Raw genomic sequence first — 21,470 nt, 5'->3', positions numbered from 1 at the left:
AGCTCATGACAGAGGGCGCAGGACGCAATGTGAAAAGTGCGGCTTCAGCACTTCTAGTGAGACAAGGCAGGGATGGAGGAGAGCGGAGGGCCTGGGGCAAAGCTGGGTGGAGGGCTGAGAAGAAAGAGAGGAACAATCAGAAAAGGGGACCAAGATGAACTGTGAAAACTGAGAGAGAGGCGCAAAGCAACACGGGAGGAGAACGGACAGGAGGGGAGGAAGGAAATGGGCAGAGGAGAGACCTGGAGATAATCGGGACAAAGGAAGAGAAAAGGAGAAGGCGGGGAAGCAATGAGCAGAAGAGGGGGAATGAAGAATGAAGGAGAGGGGAGAGGGAGGGGGAAGAGACGAGAGAGCAGTGGAGTGGAGAACACAAGAGGAAGCTCTCACCATCTTTCTTTGCAAGAGAAGCACAGAGCAAAACTAAAGACTAAGCAGCTTTGCAAGCGCAGCGAAAACCTCTTCAGGCAGCTGCAGTGCACAGCCTGCGTTACCCACTGGCTTGCGGCTCGGGCAGGGCGTTGGCAGAAATCTCTGCCTACGTGTCAGACTGCTGCTTTTCCTTTTCAGCTGGTGGAACCCAATGGACAAGCAGACCTGAAATGGTGCCGCGGGAGAGGCCTTGGCTTACCGAGAGCTTGTACACAGCTGGGCTTTGGTAGATAACGTTGAAGACGACGTTGTAAAAAGTGAAAGATGGCTTGTCGTCTACCGTCCATCTGAAAGTCACATCTGACCCGGCCTCCATCACAGGGACATAGCTCTGAAAGGTACGAGGAAACTTTACGCTAGACCAGGGGGGTCGCAACCTTTTTCTTTCTGAGCTCCCCTCAGCATGCTCTAAAAACTCCGCGGCCGCCCTGTGCCATAGCAATTCTTTTCCTGCTTCTCCAGGAGATTAAAAGCCAGAGCTGGCGTTAGGGGGTAGCAAGCGGGGCAACTGCCCTGGGCCTCATGAAGGTAAGTTGCTCAGGCTTCAGCCCCACACTGTGGGGCTCAGGCTTGAGCTTTCTGCCCTGGGACCCAGCGCATCTAAGGCCGACCCTGTTTCCTGGGTTATTTTGAGGGACCCCCCTGAAACCTGCCATGGTCCCCCAGGGGGCTGCAGGCCCCTGGTTGAGAACCTCTGCACTAGGGCATGAGAAGCCTGCACAGCACGTCCCAGCTGAACTGGAGATGGAACAGATTCGATCTTACAGGCTAGCTCAAGATTCACTGACAGCTGCTGCTAGGACAAGAAACGGTTTCTGCATCCTTTAGACTCTGCCTTTTAGTTACTGTATTTTGGGGGATTCCGTTTTTAGTCTGAATGGAAAGTAAATAGGAGGGTTTAACTTTGAGTCCCTTTAGCTCTTTCATAGTCCAAGCTAATCTCCCCTCCTCAGGTGGTCAGATATCTTTCTCTCTCCAGCTTCTGGTCGGCACTGGGGGAGCCTGAAGTCCTGTTTATTGCCGCTAGTTCAAACAAATGTACAAGTGTCCAAATAGAGAAGTGAGAGAGAGGCGGAGAAACTCGGAGACTCTCAGCTGCGGGGATAACAACAACACTGTGACTATTGTTGGGTTTCCTTTCAAGGTAATTTCAAAGTAGCCTTTCCTAAAATTAGTTCTTATGCCTGGGACTTTCAAAGGGGTTTCAGGAGGGATGTACCCTAATCCCACTAAAAGTCAGTGGGAGTTGAGGGGCTAAATTCTGCTGAAATCCCGGCCTACAGCTTCTTAGGTAAGCATGGCTCTTACAACACATACAGTAAGCAGACCAGGGCCTTGCCCCAAAGAATTCACAGTCTAAACTATTTTGCTGTCGACTCTTCCCCTCTGCTATCATGCCTTAAAAAAGAAAAGAGTCCCACTTAATGGGATGTTCTAGAAAACCTGGTTTTCCAGATAATAGTAATGAGCACTTTTCAAACAATAGACTGCAGCGCAATTTGCAGAGGTGGGTGAGCATCTTTAGCCTCCTTGTACAGATGGGGAAATTCAGGCAGTGAGAGACTGATGCTTCACTGAGCTAGTCAATGGCACAGCTGGGACCAGAACCCTGGTCTCCTGACCAGCCCTCTTCCCTGGAGATCTGTTCACAAGACCATGCTTCCTTCCCGCTACCCTTTGGCTGCTTCGCTGCACTGAACCTCTGACCCTTTTCACTAGGAAATACCTGACCCAAAGCCTAAACAGATCCAGTTGCACTTGGCAGGCCGGGGTTGGATTCCTGCTCCTCTATATCATGTCTCATTAGCACAATCAGACTTCTTAACCCAACAGCTGCAGAGACCAGCTGGTGAAGGTGAGACTGAAAGGCACTGCAGGCACAGGCGTGCATATTTTCTGCCATTACGCAGCCAAAGATTAAAACAGAGCATTGGACAGATCCAATGGGTAGTTACCAAACAGCCTCTGAGCGGGGTTTAACTTTGCAGTGGGGAAAGAGAAGTGGAGCAAAGGACTGAAGACACCAGGATAATTACAAGACTTTGGTGGACAAAGAAAGTATGTAGAGCTCCAGCTGGCAGGTGGACAGTATTTGTGATAGCAAATCAGAACTTCAAAAGAAAGTCAAAGGAACATGAACCCTGACCTTCCACTATGCACCTGGTCATTTGGGCAATTTATGGGAGCAAGGAAAGAAACGCGGAGCTAACATTCTCCTATCACGGTAACATTCTCCTACCCTAATGCTGGGGTATTTAAGGTCGACATCAGGATGTGTACTGCTAAGTTATACACCCAATTCAGGGGCATCTGCATCTTCCCCAGTGAGGAGTGGGGTTGGCAGTTTGCCAGGGGATCAAAGGCCCTACCTGACATGCATAAAATGGGGCAGATCGCATGGAGGTGTAGCTGTGATTCACCTTGTTTACATCTGGGCTGTTTCCCAAACCCAAAGCATTCACATTAAAGGCTGCAATGAAAACATTATTAATACTTTAACAATAGTGCAATGACTCACCACCCGGGTGTTTAGCAAGACTCTGGTTTCTGGGTCAGGGGTCGCTCTGAGTCCTCTAATGGGCTCCTCCACCTTCACCTTGACAGTGATGTTCTGGGAGCTCACCGAGTTTTCCACCATGAGCAGCATGGTGCCCACGCTTTCCCCACCGCCACTCAGCTTGACCACTGAGAACCAGGTGTCGTTGGTGTCCCTGGTGCAGTCTGCTGTCAGGGGAACAATGGCTGGCGGGCATGCCCCTTCGAAGGGGAAGGTCCTGTTCTCGCCAAGCCAGCTTGCTGTCGCATTCACCCCTGAGGATATCTTCACCACCAGCGAAGAGTGGTTAGTTGGCACATAGACTTTGCCACTGTGAGGAGGTGGGTAAATGACACGGAGACCTGACACCGGAGAAGTGACCCAGAAACTGCAAGACAAGTTGGCACTGAAGACTCCATTGTCTACCGTGGCTTTAACGGTGTAGAGGCCGTGACGCTCCAGCCCGGGATTGTGTTGACTGATAAGTGGCGTTACCTGTTCTGTGGCATAGAGAACCCTGAGAGAGCACACGGTGTCATTCTTCCAGATTGCACCGGTGAGGTTGGCAGACAGGCTGGGCACCCAGTCAGAAGAATTTGTGCTTAAGTAGTTTATTCTGTAAGGTGATATTATACTTGGCCGGCACTGGAGGAACAAGCCTGGCGCTGCATCATGCTGGATGCTGAAGACATCCTTAGGCCTGACAAAGGTGTCTTCACCTTTAAACATCACCTGTGAAGGGGTAGAGATTATTTAGATTCCATGGCTTAAATTCTCAGCAGGCATCACCATCCCCATTACCAGTCCCGAATTTGGGCGGGTGAGAAAGTTTACCATTGGATTTACAGCCAGGATAAAGACCACAGCAAATCCAATAGCTCAGGGAGCTTTCTTAAAATGCTATCCTCTTTGCTGATATGAATTGGATGTGCTGTAAACTGAGATAAACAGCAGTTTTAGTCTACAGTTCACCCTTCTTTTTAAATGCAATGAGCCTGGTCCTGTTAAAATCTTGCTCAAAACTTTGAAAACTGACCCTTCCATCCACTTTATTGTTGCAACAAATTACTGGGGGAGTGGTTAGAGGAAGGAAGTGGGAGTCACAGCTCCTGGGTTCTATTCCAGATTCTGCCACTTACCTGTTGTGTGATCATGAATAAATCACTTCACGTCTCTGTGCCTCAGTTTCCCCATCTGTAAAATGGGGATAGCACCTGCCACACAGGTTGGACCCAGAGTTCAGTACCCAAGGAAAAGAGCCCTGTCCACACATTGGTTATACCAGTTAATTTGCACTTACCAGATACTGAGCAGAGGTGTTAGCTGGTATAGTGAAGAGAAACTCTTTGAGAAGTTCATAGCTGAGCTGGCTTTCATTGTGCCAAGAAAGGGAGTTGGTACTATTGGTGATGGAATCATTGGCACATTCCACTGGGCTGCAGCAACTGCTTAGCGACAAACATGTGTTAGTCAAGTGACACCACTGGAAACCAGCAGGGCATTCAAGTAGTGTCCAGTTCCCAATATCCTGAGAAGTGCGTAATGGATATGTAGCGTTTTTTTCCTCCTTGTAACCTGGAAGGTGGGAGGAAAGAACAAATCTGATAGCTCAGGCACATACTTGTGTAGAATTAAATTAAGAATAAAATCCCCAAACACTCCAAATTCAAGGCTTTCTCACATTTTTCCATGAATTTGAAAAGTGAAAAATCTCAGTCAACTGCATGTGCTCTTTGGGCCAAAAATTGACCATGTTAGTGGAAAATTTCATTAAGATTGCACAGTTCAGAGGGAAATAATGGTCCCTTTTCCAATTTTAGAACTATTTCCAAGCAAAAGCAGACCCATTCTTTTAAGCAGAGCTGGCTTTGACGTTGAAAATGCATTGTTAGTTTTCACAAGTTAGCACTTAGACGTCAGAATATCAATTTTCCAATGTCAAAATATTTTTTTTCACAACTGTGGACTCTGTGACTGCGTCAAACCCTCTTGTGGGAAAATTCATTCCCACAAAAATTGTGACTTTGGCACAGTTGCACTGAGACTCAAAATTATGAGTGTGCCCCATTGTCGTGTTTCACAGTCAGGAAGAAATTTTCTCCCGTTAACTTTTGGGACTAGATGGAGCACAGTCCATCACGGTGTGACATTTTCTGCGTTCTCAAGTAGAAAGAAATAATGCAGACAGAAGGTGAATTCATTTCCATCCAAGATCTGCTTAGTCTTCATACTTCATGACATGCGACAATTCCTTAAGGAAGCCTTTGGAATCTATTATAAGAAATATCATCCTACAGCTTCAGCCTTGGACCAGATGCAGACCTGGCGAAAGTCAGGGCAACTTCGGTGCAGTTTCCATAGTTACTGTATGAACTGGCTCTGCGGAATTCGCAGCATCTCTTTTCATGCCAGCAGCCACAGAGTAATTCCCCTACAAACTGCCCCAGCATTAAAGCACCTGGGCGCTACAGAAGAGTCTTGTCCAAAGAGTGCTGGCCATTTGTGAGGCAGACACAAGGAGAATGCGCAGAAAGGGGATTTGCGCAGCACTCTAGGCCTTTCCCAATGCTGTTGTGTGTTTTGGTCTGGGAATCAGCTTTGTTTCCCTCTGGAGCTTACAAGAAGTGGTGCATTCTGAATAATCCAGTGAGCCACCTGGATATTAAAGAGGAAAACAAATGGGCTTGTGCCACACCTGTTCCGGGGGTAGGTCCCGAAAGCTGCAGACTGTATGCTAATGATGTAATGCCCTGACTTATATAGTTGATGAATAGCCATTATCTCTGTTGCATAAATCCCCTTTTCTGTTCACCATCCAAAGATACTTCCTCTGTGACTCCTTCTCCACCACAAATCCTTCCTTGTTTTTCCCCACCTATCCCCTTCCTCTGACTGGTTCCATCTTCCCCATCGCTGTCCTGGTTCCACTCCCCCCTTGACTCCCCAGCTTCTCCTCACCTCACCTCAAGTTTCCCCCTGCCCCTCCCAACATACACACTAACCCTAGACTCTCGGAGAAGAATATTCCCCACACAACCAGCCCATAGCCATAGAGTGTGTCTGTCTCTCCCTCACATTGTCCACTGCTCTATCCCTAGCTCTGTGTCATGTGGGTTGGGGGCTATCCTGGAGGCAGGATCTCTATGGTTAGAGTCCTGGAGGACTCCTGGGGGGTCTCCATAATTGAGAGCTTCAGTCCTCCAGGGATCTAACCATTGAGGCATGGTCTAGAGTGCCTCCTCTCATTCAATAGCGGGAGCCTCCCTTCCAGGACAGGAGGCTTGAGAGCTCTGGGGGCTTGGCCCATTTTTTGCTGCTCTGTGGTTTGGAGAGAAGGCCGGAGTGGCTCCATTGGTTGTTGAGTGAGGAGTGGGGAGGTTTCTCACTTAATGTCTACTTCAGAAACTCAGGTCCTAACCACCATGGGACCAGAGAGCGAGTGATGCCACCGGCATCCCAAAAGCAAAGAGGTGGGAAGTTGTAGCCATGGTGAGGGGAAGGGTCTTTGTTCTGTCAGTTTAATGCCAATGTCCAACACAGATTTTGCGGAACAGGCAACTGTGTTAAAGATTTAACCCTCCAATTGAAGGGCGAGAGCTCACAATACACATGCACTGAGATGCCCCCAGGACATCCCCCAGCAAAACCAGGGAAAATGAGACCTCACCTGAGACTTCTCAAGATTAAAAAAAATAACAATAAAGCCTCTCTCAGGCCTCCTTTCAAAAGAAGAGGAAAGGCCACAAACCCAGTGTGGGTCACCTTTAAAAGAACTTGGAGTCAGGGAAAGAGAGGAGATGTTGTACCTTCTCTGTGTGCTGGTCTGTGCACCTGAAACCTCACATGAATAGACCGCTGCAGTTCTTGAGTCACAAACTCAAGGGCCGTTAAAAATGCTTCCTGCTGAAACTCCAAACTGGGGAACACCATCATCTGGAAAACAAAACCCAAGGCCTTCACCTTGCTGCACTGCTCACGGAGCTCCCTCCATGGGGCTAGGATGTGAGCCCTTCTTACCTCCACAGTGTCCAATGGAGCCGGCAGCAATGCTTCTCTTGTCACGTATCTCACAGACCCGGGGGTGTCAAACGCAGGGTCACCCACGTAAAAGTTTTCGGCGTTCAAGAGAATTCCTGTTTTCAAGGGAAGCATTAGGCAAAGCCAGTGAGAGCCAGCAAGGCCTGTGTTTGTGCCTCGGCCCTGCTCGCACTAGATCACATCACGGATCGGAACGGTAACACCCATCACAGGGGGAATTACAAAATGGGTTTTGGACCAGTTCAAATCACATGATTCTCAGTTCTGGGGGAGAAGCAGCTGCGATTATGATTCAGTTACCTTTCTTTCCACGCTGTGGTTTTGATTCCCTTCCCAGCCTGTGTAATTAATGTTTGCACCGTTCCCAGCGCGATGACAGAGCCGCGCAACAATCAGCAGCTTCGGCTTCTGGGAATCCTGCAAACTCTGTCCATCTTCCTTCACACAGGATTCACGCCCCGAGGTTTGCGTTGAATTATTGGATATAAATACTGCCCCCAAAACGCCATGTAAAACTCAACCAAAGCCACCTGGTTTCCATCAAAATAACCTCACCTAGCTCAGGCTTGCTCATAACCAGGGCAGGCATTGAGGTACTGTATCAGTGAGCAGTTATTGGGACCTCTCTTCACTGTCAGGGTGGGTCCCCCCATCTCTTTACTTTACACTTTATCTGAGTCCCCTCCCATCTTTATTCTCTTTCTTATTCCCAACATCCCCCTCTGTCTTCCACTCCCTCTCCCTGGGGTGAGGAATTTGTCTTCCAGCCAGTCTGCTTCTTACACCACCACCCCCATCGCACAGGCAGGAGGATGTCCTATGCTGCAGGAGGGTGGGGTCTTCTGCTAAGATGTCTTCTTCCCGCAGTGGACTCTCCGCTCAGAGTCACCCTGAAAGGTGGCACCTTAGGCGGCCAGGTACCCAGCCTATGCCTGCAGCCAATGCACATTCCAGCTTTGGCATGGGGGGCACACCCAAAGCTTGTCCCTCACTCCCCAACATGTTCACGAACTTCAGGGAACCTGACCGTGGCTCTCCAAATGGAGGAACCATTTGCAGCTCTAGCAGACGGGTTGTACGGCGGGTGCAGGAAAGGAAGGCAGCCTCACTGCAGTGCCCACAAAGCTGGAGGCTCCAGGCGAGACAGGAGCTGAACCAGCCCTGGAGGCCCTGTGAGCTCAGAGAAAGTAACCCTGCGCACCCCGGCATTACTTTCCATCCCAGGCTGGGGTACAGATATACCACTGTCAGGGATGGGGCAGAGGGTCCTCTGTGCTAACAGATTTTTGGGATATTTCTAGATTAGGAAAGGAGGTTGAGGTTAGCTAACTCTGACTTTTTCCTAGTGTAGATGCAGCTTACCACCTTTTTAACTTCAATTTAGCTGGTCAAAGCTGACCCAGAAGAGTAGCTAATCCTCACTTAATCTCCACCTCTTTTCCTTATTCAGCTAACCCCTTAGGGTACGTCTACACTGCACAAAAAGCCTGCAGCAGCAAGTCTCAGAGTCAACTGACTCGGGCTGGGGCTGCGGGGTTCAAAATAGCAGTATAGACATACGGGTTTGGGCTGGAGCCTGGGCTCTGAGGCCCTGCGAGCAGGGAGGGTCTCAAAGCCCGGGCTGCAGCTTGAGCCCAATTGTCTACACTGCTATTTTTAGCCCCGCAGCCTGAGTCCCGTGAGCCCGAGTCAGTTGACCCTGGCTCTGAGACGTGCTGCCGTGGTTCTTTTATTGCCATTTATGTGCAAACTGAAAGAAATATCCAATAAAATCATAGGAAATGCCTGTGTAAAATGCCCCCCCCTTGCCAGGCTGAGTCAGTTGGGGTGCTGCACAAGCAGTTAACATAGAAAAAGAACAAAGAATGAAAAAGACCATGGTACAACCATGTTTTGTTCTGTCTTTCTCCCTAACTTCCCAGCAGTGAGAGGGAGTTTGTTGTGACATATGGGGACTAAACACTTCAAGAACCACTGCCTGAGAGCATGTTTCTCCAAGATATATTTTGTGTGTTTTATTAAGAATATGAGGCCATGTCTTTGGGCGATAACTTAGTATGTGCGTATTTTTAGAGAACATTTTAGACATTTGGGAAGGGTTAGCGGGCTGGGCTGCAGCTCCATCAACGTGCAAGTTTCCTGCTTCAAAACCCACAACAGAAACACCAATTTATGGCAAGTCAGTTGGCTATTCTCCTAGGGCTGCTAGTCGTGTCTGAATTACAAATTAATGAGTTGTCCTACTTACTAGGTCAGACTTGAAGTGAGCAATGACCTATTCTATGCACTCAGGCCTGGTATCTGTGCTTCCAAACTAGTGCACACTCAAATATTGTAGGTGGCAATAAAATAGGGCATTTGGTCCATTCTGCCCTCCTTCTGGGGACTCTACAGAACATGCTTTTATTTCCAGAGCATTTGTCAGAGGCTTGGAAATTCCCAACTTCCATCTAACAAAGATGACGATTAACCAGAAAAACAATGAGGCCCTTCCCTTTGGACTGACCGATGCCAGTAGTTGATGATAAATACATCCACCTCCAACCAGGACCCAGGTGTGGAAGGCCTGCTGAGAGCAGGGCAGCGGGAGAGCCCACCTTTTGGCTTGTACTCGCACACGTAGCTGTGCTTGGCCATGCACAGGTCGGTGTTACACTGGCCCGTCGGGCCCATCCGGACACAGTGGTCAGCGTTTGATGGATGGGGCTCTCCTGGCAGCCAGTTCTGACAGCTCTCCAGATTAAATCCTTCACCCCTCTGCTGAGCTCCAGCACTTGCAAAATCATTGAATCCAATCCAGACGTCAAGGCCCCTTCAAAACAATGCAAAAGAATGCCAGATTTTTCAGGAAATCACAAGTATTGAAAGGATTTGGGACAGACTTCATCCAGGGTTCTCAATGAAAATAATCATAACAACAACAGCTTCCATCCATGTGTCAGTCAATATTCAAAGAGCCCTTTAAATTACTAAATTATTGCGATACTCATTCTACTTCAAGGACCTGATCCTTGAAAGACAGTCTCCTAAGTATCAAACCATATTGTGACCTGCTAATGAGTTAAAGCCATAGTCATAACTGCATTTAATTCATAAGGCAAGCTGCCGCATAAGGAGCTCAGATGCCATGGTGATGGGTGTGCTACCAGAATCTGCCATATAATAATATAACAAAGCTGGGACCATGTAGAAACTTCACATGTGTCATTGAGCTGCACTAGGAACCTCCTGATGATGTCCAGAATAGAACATGGGTTCTGTAGATAAAGGAGAATTTCCATTATCTGTCAGCATCTTTTATAAACCTCGTGTTTCACCTATAGGAACTTCTCATTAAGAAAAGCTACTCCAGTATTCTCCAGTAACACTAGAGTTGAGAATAGCATTGGTGCAGAGTTTAACACCATACTATGATAAATCCTGGCCCACGACTGGGGTTCCTCCGCACTACCAAAATATGTAATGATATATAGATCATGCATCATTGACGACTGAAACATAGCAACGTCTGGGATAGAATACAAGAGCAGAGCAAAGCAATTTAGGATATGGAAGTGAAGAAGAATGTCCCATACAATGAAAACTGCCAGGATAATTTTAGGTCAATGGAATATAACTGCCCAATTTGGAATTTTGGCTGACTACCAGAGTTGGCTCTTGTGGAAAATCCTGTAGGATCTCATAGAATCATAGAATATCAGGGTTGGAAGGGACCCCAGAAGGTCATCTAGTCCAACCCCCTGCTCAAAGCAGGACCAATTCCCAGTTAAATCATCCCAGCCAGGGCTTTGTCAAGCCTGACCTTAAAAACCTCTAAGGAAGGAGATTCTACCACCTCCCTAGGTAACGCATTCCAGTGTTTCACCACCCTCCTAGTGAAAAAGTTTTTCCTAATATCCAATCTAAACCTCCCCCACTGCAACTTGAGACCATTACTCCTCGTTCTGTCATCTGCTACCATTGAGAACAGTCTAGAGCCATCCTCTTTGGAACCCCCTTTCAGGTAGTTGAAAGCAGCTATCAAATCCCCCCTCATTCTTCTCTTCTGCAGGCTAAACAATCCCAGCTCCCTCAGCCTCTCCTCAGAACTCATGTGTTCCAGTCCCCTAATCATTTTTGTTGCCCTTCGCTGGACTCTCTCCAATTTATCCACATCCTTCTTGAAGTGTGGGGCCCAAAACTGGACACAGTACTCCAGATGAGGCCTCACCAATGTCGAATAGAGGGGAATGATCACGTCCCTCGATCTGCTTGCTATGCCCCTACTTATACATCCCAAAATGCCATTGGCCTTCTTGGCAACAAGGGCACACTGCTGACTCATATCCAGCTTCTCGTCCACTGTCACCCCTAGGTCCTTTTCCGCAGAACTGCTGCCTAGCCATTCGCTCCCTAGTCTGTAGCTGTGCATTGGGTTCTTCCGTCCTAAGTGCAGGACCCTGCACTTATCCTTATTGAACCTCATCAGATTTCTTTTGGCCCAATCCTCCAATTTGTCCAGGTCTTTCTGTATCCTATCCCTCCCCTCCAGCGTATCTACCACTCCTCCCAGTTTAGTATCATCCGCAAATTTGCTGAGAGTGCAATCCACACCATCCTCCAGATCATTAATGAAGATATTGAACAAAACCGGCCCCAGGACCGACCCTTGGGGTACTCCACTTGATACCGGCTGCCAACTAGATATGGAGCCATTGATCACTACCCGTTGAGCCCGACAATCTAGCCAGCTTTCTACCCACCTTGTAGTGCATTCATCCAGCCCATACTTCCTTAACTTGCTGGCAAGAATACTGTGGGAGACCGTGTCAAAAGCTTTGCTAAAGTCAAGAAACAATACATCCACTGCTTTCCCTTCATCCACAGAACCAGTAATCTCATCATAAAAGGCGATTAGATTAGTCAGGCATGACCTTCCCTTGGTGAATCCATGCTGGCTGTTCCTGATCTCCAGTGGTCGAAGGCACCCAGGAACTTCCGCTTTACATCTCACCCAAAAGATAGTGCTCGTATGCTAAGGCATTTGTTCCATACTAACTCACAACAGAAAGCATCGCTCGTCGCCCCTTCCCTGCACCACCATACCATCACCTCGAAGGTAGCCCCTCCAAATTGCATCCCTCACGGCTTCACTTTTGAAATCTGAGATGCTCACAAGGAAGTGCTTTGCAAAGAGCAGCCTAAGCAGATAATTGGTGTCTCTCCACCGCCAAGTCTGCCCCAGATGCCATGATTAAGGCTCCGTGTTTGTCACGGAGGTCGCGGTCGAGTAGCGGCCCTGGGGACAGCCACACTGGCCACTGCTGGAGCGGCTCTGCAGCAGTCCCGGGGGCGGTGGGAGCAGCCACAGCTCAGTGGCTGGCCCCAGAGCTTCCCCTCATGGTGGCCAGAAGAGCCGCTGGCCCCCTGGGACTTCCCTCCCCCTCCCAAGCTGTGGCTGGATCGGCAGCAGGCCTCCGGGACTCCCCCTGCAGGGGGTGCTGTGGACTTGCCCCCCACAGTGTCCCGCTCACAGCGCCCCTCCCCCCGTAAGATTCAATCAAGGGTCATTATGGTCTAAGTCATGGACAGGTCATGGGCTGTGATTTTTTGTTTCTTGCCTGTGACCTGTCCATGACTTTTTCTAAAAATACCCATGATTAAATCATAGCCTTAGACATGATTAATGAGGTCATACTGAAAAACGACGATGAACATAATTGTTCTGTGAATCAGTAATTTTTATCACGAATCAGATTAAAAAACAAAGAATTGCTGTGCTTTGTTCCTGAAACACTGGAAGGGATTAAGGAGAGCGGGATGGGAAACAGCCTATTTGCTGTCATCAGTAAAATCCAATAGTTTTTTTCCTTTTCTAATTCCAGCTATGATCTAACTGCAGGTCATCAAAAAAAAAAAAAAAAAAGAATGAAACAAACCAAGATTGGCTGGATTGTTCCCTTGCACCCTCCCTGGCTGGTAGGTCCAGTATCTCTAAATGAGGGTAAATTTTCTCATTTGAAGTAGGAGCTGGATTGCACTTTCCTTATTACAGCAGTAGCATTTCTTGAGAACTAATGACCTGTCTTGGGTCACCGGAGGGAGAGGAAAAGTTCCAGCATTTTGGAAGGGGAGAGTGCTTCATCCCGCACTGGTTGTAGGTGTTGGGGTAAACTGGTTCACAGGGCCCTGGTTCTTGGTGGGGAGAACTGGTTCAGAGTGCACAGGCTCTGGGAAAGATCATCAAATGATGGTAGAGAGGAAGAGAAGAGAGTGACCGTAACTGCCATGCGGGCTAATGGGAAACAGATTTTTGCTTCTGTCATTTTCCCACAAGAAACCCTGGAAGTCACGCGTTCCAAAAAAACATAGCTTATACTTCATTTCTCTTTTATCGCCAGGGAAATCACATCCTGGAACTGGCTCATTCATGTTTATCTGAACAGATTAATAAATAAATAAATAAAATAAAGAGAATAAGGGAGCCGGAGTGGAGAACAATGAGCTGCGGCAGCTGGGAAACAGCTTGGTCGGCTTGCTCCTTTCTAGATCCCATGATTTCATCGCCACTGCAGTCCATCAAAAGCCCTGCACGCAATGCGAAATAAATCAGTGCTCTGAGTGACCAGCTCCTAACCCTTCGGAAAGGATGGGCTCCTCTGACTTGGCCTTGCCGGGCGCACATGTTTGTAATCTCGGGATCAATCCCAGTGTGAAGGGAGCGAGACAAGAAAACAAGTTCAAGAGAAAGGCCGTTGGGCCCAGGACAGGCCTGTTCAAAGACTACATCACATGCAGCTGCTCCAATCTCGTGTGCTTTCTGGGACGTGTTTATTAAGAAGCCCCTGCCAACATCTGCATCTGCATGGAGCTGTCAGGCCCCTGGGAAGGTCTGAGCGCTTCCCCTTTAAGATGGCTGGTTGCAGAAAGGGCATTTGTGGGGTGGATTTCGTCAAAGGCTGACACGTTCCACGCTGCCTGTTTAGAAACCGCTGGCTGTGAGGTGGAACAGATGCTTTCAGAGCCCAGCACTTGGGGAAGTGGGCTGCTCTGTCTCAAAAGGGATAAGGGTCTCCGGCTGAGGCTGACACCAAGTGACTGGGCATGAGACTCAGCTGAGAGAGGCCAGGCTTACAGCACCACCTTTTCCTTTCTGTAGCGCTTAGCTCCTGTCACCAGGACTCCTGACGCAGCTTGCCAAACTGGACATGCAGAGCCCTGCTGCCGTGCCTGGGGTGGAGGGCAGTGCCAAAGGTAGGGGAGCTGGGAAATTTTAGCTAGAAACATAGTGCAAGCTTGGATCCTCACTAAAAGGACCCGAGTTCTCAAATGCCCATGGAATGCAGACAGGGTCTGGGGGTTCCAAGGTCTCTTTCAAACAATTCATGTGCAATAAACTGGAATAAAATGCTTCTCTAGCGGGATTTAATTCCTGACAAACGCAGTCGTCATTCCAGGGTCACAGCCAGGGATGCTGCGGTACAGCTGTGCTCATTCCACTACCTTCCTTCTATTCAGTCAGTGACTCCCTTCCACCTTCACCCAGACATACACGTCCAGGGACCTCGGCATTCTCCTCATTGGATGCAGTAACCCTGATGCAGCTATATTCTGCCATCCCCAGACACCAAGCATACATGACCTGGGAGGCTGGGTTTCTGATGAATGGTTGCAGTAACCCTGACATATTGCACTGCTTCTCCCATCTTTAGATACTGCCCATCTTTAAAAAAGGGAAGAAGGAGAATCTGGGGAACTACAGACTGGTTAGCTTCACCTCAGTCCCTGGAAAAATCATGGAGCAGGTCCTCAAGGAATCCATTTTGAAGCACTTGGAGGAGAGGAAGGTGATCAGGAACAGTCAACATGGATTCACCAAGGCAAGTCATACCTGACCAACCTGATTGCCTTCTATGATGCGATAACTGGCTCTGTGGATATGTGGAAAGCGGTGGATGTGATATATCTTGACTTTAGCAAAGCTTTTGATACGGTCTCCCACAGTATTCTTGCCAGCAAGTTAAAAAAGTATGGATTGGATGAATGGACTATAAGATGGATAGAAAGCTGGCTAGATCGTCAGACTCAACGGGTAGTGATCAATGGCTTGATGTCTAGTTGGCAGCCGGTATCAAGTGGAGTGCCCCAGGGGTCGGTCCTGGGGCCGGTTTTATTCAACATCTTCATTAATGATCCAGAGGATGGCGTGGATTGCACCCTCAGCAAGTTCACAGATGACACTAAGCTGGGGGAAGAGGTAGATAAGCGGGAGGATAGGGATAGGGTCCATAGTGACCTAGACAAATTGGAGGATTGGGCCAAAAGAAATCTGATGAGGTTCAACAAGGACAAGTGCAGAGTCCTGCACTTAGGACGGAAGAATCCCATGCACCGCTACAGACTGGGGACTGACTGGCTAAGCGGCCGTTCTGCAGAAAAGGACCTGGGGATTACAGTGGACGAGAAGCTGGATATGAGTCAGCAGTGTGCCCTCGTTGCCAAGAAGGCCAACGGCATATTGGGCTGTATTAGTTGGAGCTTTGCCAGCAGATTGAGGGAAGTGATTATTCCCCTCTATTCGGCACTGGTGAGGCCACACCTGGAGTGTTGTGTCCAATTTTGGTCCCCCCACTACAGAAGAGATGTGGACAAATTGGAGAGAGTCCAGTGGAGGGGAAAGAAAATGATTAGGGGGTGGGGCATGTGACTTACGAGGAGAGGCTGAGGGAACTGGGGTTATTTAGTCTGCAGAATAGAAGAGTGAGGGGGGATTTGATAGCAGCCTTCGACTACCTGAAGGGGGGATTCAAAGAGGATGGAGCTCGGCTGTTCTCAGTGGTGGCAGATGACAGAACGAGGAGTAATGGTCTCAAGTTGCAGTGGGGAAGGTCTAGGTTGGCTATTAGGAAACACTATTTCACTAGGAGGGTGATGAAGCACTGGAATGGGTTACCTAGGGAGGTGGTGGAATTTCCGTCCTTAGATGTTTTTAAGGTCAGGCTTGACAAAGCCCTGGCTGGGATGATTTAGTTGGGGTTGGTCCTGCTTTGAGCAGGGGGTTGGACTAGATGACCTCCTGAGGTCCCAACCCTGATCTTCTATGATTCCCGGATCTTCTCTTACTCCAGGGAGTAAGGATGGGGAGCTAATCAGCAGAGCCAGATATGCCCAGCCAACAGGTAAATTCACATTGGGGTCATAACACCCCTTTCTTTGTCTGCTGCCGATCCCTGCAGAGCACAGTTGCCCCTTGGACTGTGGGGTGCCATGAAAATGGCGTGAAGATGCACCAGGCGCCGACCCTGCCCATAGCAAATCCCAGCCGTTACTGCACTCACTAACCTGGTGACATGAGAGACCAAGAAACTCTTAATTTCAGGACTGCTCACAAAAGCCAGCTCTCCATCACCATGGACCTGGCAGTGCTGTTGGGCCTCCAGCCACTGGGCCTTCTCTACCACCAGTTGGTAGCAGTGATTGTTGCCAGGGAAGACCAGGCCATCTGACGGGCACATTGGGTGAATCACTGCATGAAAAAGAAGAAAAAGCCCCTGAGGTGGACACATGTTGGAAGGTGGATGCCCGACCCACCAGCGAGACCCCACAATGCAAGTGTGAGATATCAGCTTAGCACGTGTGACCATGTTCCCCTCTAGTGGCTGGCCTACATAGAGGATAAGGAACCTGCTAGAAGTACCAGCCCTTTGTCTTACTCCCTTAGCTCCAGCAGCAGGGGCTTGTGCATTTGGTGCTGAGAGATGTGGGTTCTTACCCCATGGGTGGGCCGTAGTGGGTGGAGGTTGTTACATAATCTGGGGCATGTGAAAACATGACTAAGGCAGGAGGAATTTAGAGACAAGTGAATAAAGAGGAGGTAGGGAAGGATATGAGAAATGACGAAAAGAAGCTTGAGGTGCTCAGATACTATAGTGTAGGTGGGCATGTCCGCACAAGGGTTCTCCAAGGCACACCTAGTGAGATTGACCAGATGACTAAAAAGGTGCTGGGGGAGTGGAAGAAACCCTGGGTACTGAGAATGCCCGCTCTATTTGGACAGAGTGGGCCTGGTTCTCCAGTGCCCTGTGTCTTGTGCACTCCTTTCCACCAGTGCAACGTGGGTGCAAAATGCCGCCAGAACATCTTACTCCAATTGGCAGTGAGGTATAAGTGCAAAAGATGCAGGGCAACGGTCACAGGGGCCCTTCACTCCCGGTGCTGGCAGGGCCTTGAAAGGAAGGAATTTTTGGAGGAACCAGTTCTCAGTGTAATTCTTCCCTCCACCCAGTCCAGCCCAATCCAGCTTCAGCAGGCACCTCATCAGCCAAACTCGACTCACCTTTGCCTGGCTCTTCATTCTCTGCAGTAATACTATACACAGCTGCTAGGCCAGTGCCGCCCCTGTTCCTGATCTGTAGGTCCAGGCTTTCGTTCGTCCTGACCAGGGTAGGACACTGCAGGTCTATCAGCTCTGGGGGAGCCACCACCTCGACGTCCGTCTGCACAGAGGTGACCCTGGCGCCCACGGAGAGGGTGACGGTGACGTTGTAATGCCCGGGCAAGGCATACTGATGGAGCACTGCATTTTCGGTAGTGTTGAGAAGCCCGGATCGGTCCCCGAAGTCCCACTGTAAAGTGCTGGCAGCAACTGGAATACTGACGTTGAAGGCCACCATGTGGTGAAGGCCATGGGGGCGGCGGGGACCTGTGAAAGAGGCATGCAGCCGTGCTGGGAAGACAGAGCGGACGAGGGAAGGGCCGCCGCAGGACCACCTAGCAGAGTCCTCAGTGCAAAACGGCAAACAACCGGAGGAAGAATTTGGTTCAAGGACCTCGCCGCACAGACACTGCTCCTGGTCGCTGAAGCCGCCGTATTCCTGGGCGTCAGCATAGCAGAGGGCACTGCAGGTCTCCTCGCTGAGGTTTGCGGAAAGAACGGATGAGAAGAGGATGACTGAATCAGCTGCCCCTGTGGTGTTGTCCGTCAAGCATGCTATGTAAGGCGCTCCTAGAGGGGAAAGAACAGAGAAGCCTGTTGAAAACCAACCACGCTAGGCCATAACTCATTAGAACTCTCAGTTAGACACCACACCTCTGCAAATGGACTTCCCCCAGGCCGTGAGCTGCAGGAAGACTACACAGCAGAGGGTTTCTATTCTGAGCATTTCCTGTTGCAGTCTTGCTTGGGAACCCTTTAATCCATCCGTGGCGTTTGCTAATCCCTTTGTAGCGGTGATGACAAGAATATCCAGCCATCAGCACAGATTTATGGAGCAGCAAGGCACAGTAAATAAAGAGTACCCTAGAGAACGTTCCACTCCCACAGAGTACGAAGCTGATCTGATCCTGAGTCCCTGCTTAGGAGTGAGTGTGGCTAGCACATGGAAGGTGGGTTCTCTTCCTAGTTCTGCCACCAATTCTCTGCAGGGCCTGGTGTCATTCACTTAACTTCACTGGTATCTGAGCAATAAGCCCACACCCAAACCCAGCCAAGCAGAGGTGCGTGCACACAGGCACCCCAATGGGGTAGTATATCGGTAAAGCTTCTGATTCCCTAGCCCATGCCAGACTTGTGCTGTGGATAAGCAGAGGATATAACCCTACAGGCACATGGGTACACACACATAGTCACATGGTGCACGCACACACACCAAACACAGACACACACATCAGATCCCATTCCCAGGGCAGTAACTTATTTACTTGTGTTCCCCAACTCTTGACCTGCCCAAGTGGGGTGGGGGTTTTTCCCTGCCACAGACACACACTGATTTTGCAGCGTACATAGCCTCAGCCCAGCTGGGATTTCCTTGCCTCGCGTCCAATTCTGCCCACGCAATTGAGGCATGTTTACTGGTCTGTTTCTGACTGTTGCTACAACATAGCTCCCAAAACATCTCAACACTGCTGTCCTCGTGTCGGTTTCCCATAACGATCCCATCTGCCTGCCCTGGTCTCGCTGAAACCCCAGTACAGTCGTTGAGCCAGGCTACCTATTAAGAAATGCATGGGAAAAGACTCTTGTTATGATTATAGATGCTTGGAAAGTACCTTTTTTAAAAATACCAGCCCAATTACATCCCAGGGGCCACATGTGATCAGCAATAGCCATTAATAACTGCCAGTATTTCCCAGAGAGAGACAAGGTGACTTTATTGGCCCAAATTCTGTTGGTGAGAGAAACAAGCTTTCCAGGCACCCAGAGCTCTGCTATTACCTCACCCACCTTGTCTCTCCAATATCCTGAGACCAACACAGCTACAACTACAAGGGTATTTCCCAAACCCATTCTGTTCTATACAAGTTCTTCTTCTGCCCTCTTCACCCCCGAATCTGAGCACCTGCCAGTCCTGGCTCCTTATGGTAGGAAGTTCCACTATGCCTGAGGAGCAGAGGCGTTGGCTATAGAATCGTAAGACTGGAAGGGACCTCGAGAGGTCATCTAGTCCGGTCCCTGCACTCATGGCAGGACTTCTTCTTTGGGACACCTTAGAGGACAGTTTATTGTCCAGATTAAGGCCTTAATTCAGCAGAGTGCTTACGCAGTCCATTCCTACTCAGCATGTGCTGACGTCCCATTGACTTCAAAGGGATTTCAACTCGTTAAGCACGTGCTTACTTGCTTTGATGAATTGGGGCCTAAGGAAAAAGAACACAGAGGCCACCATCTGGTAGTTGCTTTGGTGGCCTGTGGGTAATGAGTTTACTGCTCTCAGCCCTATTCTCAGTGAATGGGGACTCAGTTAATAAAGTCACCAGCATGGCAGGCACTGATCTCTGATCTGCGCAGAGAAGCGGAGATAAAAAGAAAGGTGAAATGCAGTGCATATCTAGGCAAAAAACGTCTTGTGTATACAGTGCTGGGGAAAGGCACTGGCTGCTGGGAGAATGAAGCCCTCTCTTTGTCCACACCACAGGTGTGGCATGGGCAACTGGAGCACAAGATTCCCCCTCACTGCTGCACCAATGTTCCTCTAAGGTAGCTTGGAGGAACCTCGTCTAGGGGTGAAAAGATAGCAGCTTCCTGGCCCATCCAATCCTTAGCCTCTCTGCTGAGACAGACAACAGAGGAGCTCCATTACTGATATGGATTCCAGTCTACCAGGACCTTATCTGAGGTTCACCAAGGAGCCATCAGATGAGAATGACTTGCCCCTGCTACGGAGTGGGCTAGATGAGAACCAGCTGAGATGACTCGAGGGATGGAAGAGTCCTTAGAGGAGTATCAGTCTCTTTGATCTCAATTTTTCCACTAGATTTACCTTTACCATAAATCATAGCCCATCCCCCTTCCTTACCACAAGTAACATTGGTGAATGAAACATTGAAAAGAGGAAGGTTTGCCACTTCCGGAGGCTGGGCGCATTTAGTATCCAACAGCCGACTAACGTTAACTTTTCTTTCTTCCACCCAGCGGGGGAGCCAGGAAAGTTTGCAGTCACAAAGAAATGGATTCAGACTTAAGTTTCTGGAACAGACAGAGTAGAGAAAGATTATGCATTAACTTGACAATGGGAACCACCCGATAAGTGTTAATTACACCATCATAAAAATCCCTCTGTTCCCATCTGCACCACTCCAAGGAAACGTCTCATAAGACTCGCTAGGGGAGTTAATGAATAGAGAATCAAGCAATAATTAACATGATTTTTCTAAAGGCTAGAATTAGGCAAGTACTGCAAGCACTTTCTTCTCACAATACAAATAATTGTTGCAATTAGAAGTAAATTACAGCCATAATCCTATATTCAAAATAGTCTGCCATCTAACATCAGTTGGTTGCAGCACCAACCTCTGTAGCTAAGGGAGATTTTTTACAGTGTCATTAAAAAACATCTACGAGAATCAAATTGATCTATCAAAAAAGAAATGCAAACCCAGTGGCAGTTTTGTCACGTGGCGGTTTAATGAAAAGATGGAATCATTAACTGCAGGTGTGTTTGGCCGGAATTACAGCCCTTGGCAGTCAGCGGCAAAAAGGGCAGAGGTGGGACAATGTTTGCACAACCAACGGTAGTCATGCTGCCCGCAGCGTTTGAACCCAGTTCTCCTGCATTGAAAGCACAAGCCTCTATTGCTTGAGCTAAAGAATTAAATCCCCTGGCTGGTACCTGTAGCAAATGTACTGATCTCTCAACCTGCGGCATGGCCACTGGAAGAAGACAAAGACCCACATGCTCCTAGTGAGGGTTTTATGTATGTAAAAGCTAGCTAGTCGTGCCGCTGTTCTTTAATCTCGCTCCAGCTATTACGGCAGCAGGTCTTGCGGGCCCCAGTCCCACTGCAGGACTCTTCTAGACAGCATTACTATTACTGTCAACAATGGTCCTAATGCTCTGTAGGAGGGAAGCTGCAGAACTGGAAGTGATTCTTGCTCATTTGCACGTTCCTCTTGAAGAGTACACTGGGAAAAGGTGCATGGGAGTTCTACTCTTCTTGTCTGTTTCAATTCTTTCAAGTGAGGGAGGCTGTAACTGTGTCAGTTTCA

General features: G+C 48.9%; 1 protein-coding gene across 2 annotated transcripts in view; it reads right to left on the bottom strand.

The window, feature by feature from the left end:
• PKD1 (polycystin 1, transient receptor potential channel interacting) overlaps positions 1–21,470 on the bottom strand; it is a 140,689-nt gene that overhangs the window by 60,252 nt on the left and 58,967 nt on the right. For both annotated transcript variants that reach the window (XM_048866375.2, XM_048866376.2), the window contains exons 4-12: positions 20,281–20,450; positions 17,322–17,990; positions 16,328–16,511; positions 9,604–9,818; positions 6,986–7,101; positions 6,775–6,901; positions 4,269–4,543; positions 2,951–3,700; positions 632–763 (exon numbers count right to left, since the gene is read on the bottom strand). In XM_048866375.2, the coding sequence (XP_048722332.2) occupies positions 632–763; positions 2,951–3,700; positions 4,269–4,543; positions 6,775–6,901; positions 6,986–7,101; positions 9,604–9,818; positions 16,328–16,511; positions 17,322–17,990; positions 20,281–20,450 (2,638 nt within the window). The remainder of the gene's footprint in view (positions 1–631; positions 764–2,950; positions 3,701–4,268; positions 4,544–6,774; positions 6,902–6,985; positions 7,102–9,603; positions 9,819–16,327; positions 16,512–17,321; positions 17,991–20,280; positions 20,451–21,470) is intronic.

This window comes from Caretta caretta, chromosome 10, assembly GCF_965140235.1.
Source record: "Caretta caretta isolate rCarCar2 chromosome 10, rCarCar1.hap1, whole genome shotgun sequence".
In the NCBI taxonomy this organism is placed as follows: Eukaryota; Metazoa; Chordata; order Testudines; family Cheloniidae; genus Caretta; species Caretta caretta.
Note: the sequence above shows the minus strand (reverse complement) of the source record. Positions and strands in the feature narration are given on the sequence as shown.